The sequence below is a fragment of the Carica papaya genome, chromosome 1, assembly GCF_054855325.1.
Source record: "Carica papaya isolate Zhongbai chromosome 1, ASM5485532v1, whole genome shotgun sequence".
Taxonomy (NCBI): domain Eukaryota; kingdom Viridiplantae; phylum Streptophyta; class Magnoliopsida; order Brassicales; family Caricaceae; genus Carica; species Carica papaya.
Window position 1 is genome coordinate 5,738,704 of NC_142309.1, and position 6,674 is coordinate 5,745,377.

The following is a 6,674-nucleotide window of genomic DNA, read 5'->3' on the forward strand; positions in this document are numbered from 1 at the left end:
TTATTTTTTTTAATTTTATGTTTTAAATTTAAAAATAATTAATAAAAAAGTTCAACAAATAATAAATTCATAATTTATAATCATTCATCAAATCTAAATTTAATAAAACAATTTTAATCTTTTTTCATTCAGTTTTCTCTTACAAATCATTGAAAACTAAAATTATCTTGGTTTTCATTCAACTGCATACATCTCTGACGTCGTACTTATCTGTGGCATAGATTAAAGAGAAGAATCTTCTCTTCTGTAAGATGGTCTGAAAGTAAAACCAATCTGAACAGAGTTTGAGATGTTATAATCACATGTCCACTATATGTAAGAAGCTTCTAACAAGTTATCAAGATTGAACTTACAGGTGAAGGAGAGGCCAAGAACTGGGATACTGACATCCACATAGAATCAAAACCTTCCAGGTTTTTGGTGCTTCAACTTCAAGAAAAGCATAAGATAAAGAGTCAACCCCGTTTTTATACACAACTGGACAAAATATTGGCATTCAAGTGGGAGAGATTTATTAACTTAAAAAGACAAATAATTAACATACACAATTTTCCTGGTTAAATTAATTTCATCTATTTTCACTCTAGGAGATGGATGAGAAAACAGTAAGACATCTTTCAATGGCCCATACAACCCCATTAACAAATAAATGAACTGACGAGAAGCGAAACAAAACCTCACTGGCAGCCCCTAGACAGCCGTTGCCGTCGGCTTGAAACAATCAATATTGCAGAGTCCAACTGATCTCATCATATGTCCAAACCTGCCAACATAATCCAATCCTCATTCAAAGGACTCTACATGCCACCATGATATGTAATATTGCACCCATGAAATGGAAAGATGTAAGGCAGGTGTTAATAATTTCATACCGGTCAATGCTGTTCCTCGCTCTCTCTGGCTGGTCAGTGCCATTATTTGCTTTCTCAGGCAAATCCACACTCTTTCTCGATCTCTCTCTCTTATCGATGCTGGCTCTTGATTTCTCCCTATGGTCCGCACTTAGTCTTGGCATTTCTCTTTGCTCAGTACTCATCCTAGATTTTTCTCTTTGATCAATGCTTGGTCTGGATGTTTCCCTAAAATCTATACTGATTCTAGGCTTATCAAGTTGATCTGTAGGTAGTACACATGCATTTCTCGGATGTGATGATCTTTCTATGGCTGAAATAAACTTTTTCAGGTGCTTGATGTACTGCGGGTATAACTCAAGGTCACAATGATTCCCTCCTTTAACCCACAATGGTTCATATTTTTCTTTACAGAGTTCCCACAGCTGCTTACCGTGGGACCAATCAACAACATCATCAGCAGTTCCCTGCAAATGATACGTCAAAAGAGCTTCAGGATGAGCATATGCTAATTTAGAAAACCCATATCACATAAAAGACATCCACCTGAAAAACACAGTGCCAGTATTAGTTAACTTTGAAATTATTATATCCACATCATGCTAGTCAACCTTGAAATTGTTATATCCATATCATCCTCTCTATAGTCTAAACCTCAAGATCTCTGCAGTTGAAAAATTCAGGATGTCAGGCACATTATCTTTCACTTATAAGAACTTCAGTTCAGGAGACATTGTCAACCTTGATTATCAACAAACTTTGCTACATCTACACGGACAATGAATAACCTAAAAGCATGGCCAACGATGAAGATGCCAATGGGCTCCTAAAATATAAGGGGGGAAGCAAATTCTAACTTCTAACCTTCTGGCGCAGAAGGATTTTTAGTTAGTGACATTTCCAGTTATAGAGACAACAATGTGATTGGTGAGGAAAAATCAAATACTTCACAGCCAAAGGTCTAACATATTAACATGAGATTGATCCACCATATAACAGTGCTAATAAGCAGGGGAAGAAGCAACGAGCAACAAATCTATGCTACAGGATTTAATAAAAAGTATAGGATTAAAACAACCAAGAAGGTGCAAGTCATATAGAAAAACTTCATAATTCTATCATCATATCAATCAAATCCCCCCAAATTCTCGCTAGAACAGAGAGGATGACCTCTAATCAAAAAATTTATGCTTCAGGATTTTAATACTGAAAAATTAATGTTTTTTTTTTCATTTTATTTCCTGATATTACACAAAAATTTCAGAGTTTCCTGATGGTCAGGGTGAATTCAATTTATTAAATATTAAGTAATGCTATGAGTACTATTATATGGATATTAATTATAGCTCCCTGCACTTCTTTAAGTGGCACTTCCTCCTACTCCTTTACCTTTGTACAATGAAGCTAAAGCAAATTTGCACTTCATGCTTCAATCAAAATTTAAAAAGAAAATACAAAGGGAACTTATTGGATCTAGAGTGCATTTTTAGAAAAGAACAAAGGGAAATTCATGGGAACCTTCTCCTCAGTTGACCATTCCTTTAACGTTATTCCCTCCCTTAAATCCTGGTAAAGAGCATAGCTGAATTAGATTCAGGGAAAAAAACTCCAGATTGGGTTATTCTGTTCTTTTCATTTCAGTTTTTGTCAGCTTTCCAGTTTTTTCTCTAGAAGTGGGAAGTTGGTTCACACCAGTAAAAGAAAATTACCTATTTCCTAAGATTATTTGTACTATCTTCCTGTATAAGTACGAGAAGAATCTGACTAAGGCAAGCAGAATTTGTCATTAAGAAGTGTGAGTTTCTAACAAAACCCAGAGATGGTCAAGTTCTCTCTTAACAAGCAATTACCCCTATTTAAACCAATAACTAGAAACTAATCCAGGAACCTAACAAAAAAGTGACTTTGAGCTTCTGCTTAAATAAATGAGTTTATGCAACATAATCAAACTTGTGAAGCATGTGAAGCTACATTTTATTTAGTCAAAGCACAGAGCTGGGCACTCTAAAGGTATCAGCTAAGTCGCTCAACTATTTTGTTATATCCAAGAAAGAAGGCAGAAAAAATAAAATAACACCACAAAACATACATAATCGATGAGCATAGGAAATATCTCATCAAATTGAACTATATTACAGAACTTAACAAATTACAATTGTAAACCACTGCGCAAGAACTGGCAACTACTTACATGAATTACAAGAACTGGACACTTGACAAATGGTATTTTGTCAATATTCTGCACCCAAAAAAAAAAACCAATCATTAAAAAGGAATATTTTCCAGGTGCTGAAAATAGTAAAGACAAACTTTTTTTTCATTTTCTTGCATGAAAGTTCAGAAACCTTATAAATGTCAAACCAGTACGTTCGCTTCACTGGATACATAACTCTGAGGCCAGACATGATTGGGCTGTGAAGAACAACAGCCCTCAATTTAGGTAACCGGGTTGCCAAATCTAGAGTAGGTCCACTCCCAACTGACTGCCCGTACAATATAGTATCTTCCTCCTTCACTCCATATTTCTCTTCAAGGCATTTATATACAGCTTCTATGTCAGCATATGTGTTCTGCTCACTTGGCTGTCCAACATCAGAAAACAAGACAATGCCTAATTCAGCAACTATGCAAGCAGAGTCGACCATGCTTTTGGTAATATAATATTATATATAAGGTTGCTGAATTTTCATGATGTCCAACTGCAGCAAACAATGTGATCTATCTATACTGAGAAGAGCATAGTGTTTTCACAGTCTCCAGGTTTTCTACTGTTGCATTAAATTGGAAATCCATAATCCCATCCGGTTCAAAAAAAACTTAGAAAGGAAGAGATAAAAGAAATTACATATTACTCCTGAAATCAATTTTCACTTTACTAGCTGCAAGCAACGGACACGTTTTTCATTTTCATTTTACTGTGAAAGCAATGAACAAGTTAAAATTCAGAATTTGATCTACTCTTTTTTCCGTTTTCTCAGCTACCCTGCAGTGCAGAAGACCCAAAACTTCTAAATTTCTCTTCGCTTTTCTCATATTCTCATAAATCGAACAAGAAATGTAAAAATCTCGAGTTCCATACCTTCCCATTTGACTGTCCATATCCAGAATAATCATAACTGCATCAAAAAAATCCAGAATCTCACTTAAGACTAACCACAGTACCTACATGTAACGTGTAAAGTAAATTGACATGCATACATGATACACCGAGATATATAATGATAAGCACTATGCATACGTACAAGTATACCAATTAAAAGAAAAAAGTTACTGACCCCATCAAGTTGACCCTGAGATGCAGGCTGAGCTCAGCGAACAGCTCGTACATCTGGCCAAGATCAGCGGCGTTTCCATGGGAGTAGAGAAGGGTCAACGAAGCAGCAGGGTTCTTTACGTACAACGCAACCACCTGATTCCCTCTCTTGGTGCTCAGTTTCAAAACATCGACGTTTTGTCTGCTGGGCACTCCCGACATCCTCAACTTCCCCGTAACCTCGTCCGCTGCCATCTCGTACGACGGTGGATTTGGTGGGAAGAACGCAAACTTTGCCGCCATTGATGATGTCACCGCCCCCATTTTCTCAATCAATGCTACCTCAAAATATCACTCAAGGAAGTAGAACTCGAAATTTAAACAAAAGAAGCTCAAATTCTGAAAGCTTTCAAATTATTTGGAATCACCGCAGCAAATTTCGTGCAAAAATTAGTAAAGAAAACATAATATAGAAAAACTCAAATACGTCGGAAATACTTTTTCCTTTACATATGCTCGAAATTTTGAATTTCAATTCAAAATTTCTCCACATCAGTGGATGCAAGAGTCAGGCTTATGTCGAGTCATGGTCGAGAGGAACGCGTTTGGGTAGAGGAAGAACAAGGAAAGACAGGAAGATCCAGTATGGGATACGTATAATATATAAAAACAAGAAACGCATAAACATAAAACGCGTATACGTAATTTCAGAACCGAATCCAAATTTGTATGTCCAATGGATTTCAGGAAATGAGAAAACGTTGACAGTGGGGAGAAGGAGCGTTTGGAGAGCGGAAAAACGAGAGAAAGTGAGGGAAAAGAAGAGGGCGTCGTTAGGGTTCGAAAACGCGAGAGAGGAGATATCGGAGAAAAAGAGGAAAATCCGGCGAAGAAAAGGAAGAGAAGCACGTGAGACTTCGATTTTTCTACAAAACCCAAAAAGAAAAATCAGAAAATTGAAAAGGTTGGGATCCAGTGATGGCGATGTTTTTGTAGTAAAGTTGCTTTGATGTAATCATGTTTCGACACGTGTCCTCCCGGGGGAAAAGATTAGTCATTGGCAAATAATTATATAATAATTTATTTAGACTTTAATTTTTATTTCCTTTGAATTGCCAGCCTGAATTTTTGTTTTCATTTTATCATAGATAATAATAATAACTACTATTTGTTATTAAATTATTATAATTTATTTTTTAAAAAAATATAGCTGGTGGGTGTATAATAATATGTAAAACAATAATTATTTTCTCTTAAATTATTAATTACATAATTAATTTTTTTTTTAAATGAAAATAAGTATGTCCGCTAGACAGTGATTATTTTGTTTATATTGATAATCTTGTTTTAAATTTTAATAGTATTAAGAGTTACAAGCATTTTAGGACATGATTTGTTCTGTGTTCTTGCATTAAACCACTAATTAATTTATATGTTCCATCAAACTGGGAGAAAATTAAAAAAAAAATTATAATTAGTGGAAAATAAAGAGTGCATGTGTTGTAAATATAGATTCTTTTTTTTTTTTTATAGAAAAGTTGTAAGTACGTACTAGTTAGAAATGATGTGTACATTAAAAACTGTATACAAAAAGTTCTCTTTTTAATTTAGATATAATTACAGAAATACTTTATGTTAAAAATTAAGATTAATTAGATAAATCTGATATTATTTATTAATCCATAATTGTACCGAAACATACCCGATTAGAAAAATTTTGCATATGGTATGAATTAAAAACCAAATCATTTAATTTTTTACTAATCTTAATCTTATTTGAACCATAATGGATCAATGAGATGAACAAAACTAATATGAACTAATTCAATAATTTTAACAAAAAAAAAAAAAAAGGGAAAACACATATACAATGATACACAAGACAAAAACATAAATGGAGGAGAAAAAGAAGGGAGTCAACGAGGAGGAAGATTTTGGTGCGAGTGGAGCTTTAACATCAAGTTTTGGCACAAATGGAGGATACCCAGTCTCAAAAAATGACTTTTGGATTTTGTGTGGCAATCTCTCACATAGGAGAGGGTAGAGAGGCTTTTGAACATCAATAAACAACTAGAAACCATTGTAGGTTTTCTTTTTCATATAATATCTATATATATATATATATTTATCACTCTAGTCGTTAAATCATATTAAAATTGAAAATATAAAAGACTAAACATCTCAATCTCTAATTTTCTGAACTTATAATTAAATAAAATATTTTATAGTTTAGTTTAATTTAATATAATTAATTAATTTTTACAAAAAAAAAATGTATATTTCTAAATACATTTATGTAACGACTCCGAAATATCAAAATAAATAAATTATAACTTAAGTGCGGAAGCGAAATAAATTGTTAAAGTTTACATTTTTACACATAAACTTAAAGTTCCAAATAGTTATACGAGAATTAACCTTTTGAAGGAAATTACAAAAAAAAAATAAGGAAATAAACGAAAAATAAATAAAACTACTATCATACTCGCAACCCTCTTGTGGATTGTGTAACGACCTCAAAAATTCAAAAAGAAATATATAATAATTTAAGTACATAAGTGAAATAAAAG

The 6,674-nt window shown here is 33.5% G+C and overlaps 1 protein-coding gene across 4 annotated transcripts; it reads right to left on the minus strand.

Moving 5' to 3' along the window:
* Window positions 1-42: 42 nt before the first annotated feature.
* Window positions 43-5,030, minus strand: LOC110820246 (alpha/beta-Hydrolases superfamily protein). Of its 4 annotated transcripts, none has more exons than XR_015818079.1 (8): window positions 4,127-5,030; window positions 3,931-3,967; window positions 3,197-3,433; window positions 3,043-3,090; window positions 873-1,318; window positions 677-763; window positions 354-429; window positions 43-256 (listed from the first exon to the last, which is right to left on the minus strand). XR_015818079.1 is itself a non-coding variant. In XM_088216706.1 (7 exons), the coding sequence occupies exons 1-6, from the start codon at window positions 4,426-4,428 to the stop codon at window positions 691-693; spliced, it is 1,143 nt and encodes a 380-aa protein (XP_088072832.1). In that variant the 5' UTR covers window positions 4,429-5,030; the 3' UTR covers window positions 43-429; window positions 677-690. The 4 variants fall into 4 exon arrangements, 2 of the variants coding, with proteins under 2 accessions (XP_088072832.1, XP_088072827.1); XR_015818072.1 differs by having other exon boundaries at window positions 43-273; XM_088216706.1 differs by having other exon boundaries at window positions 43-429.
* Between the last annotated feature and the right edge of the window lie 1,644 nt (window positions 5,031-6,674).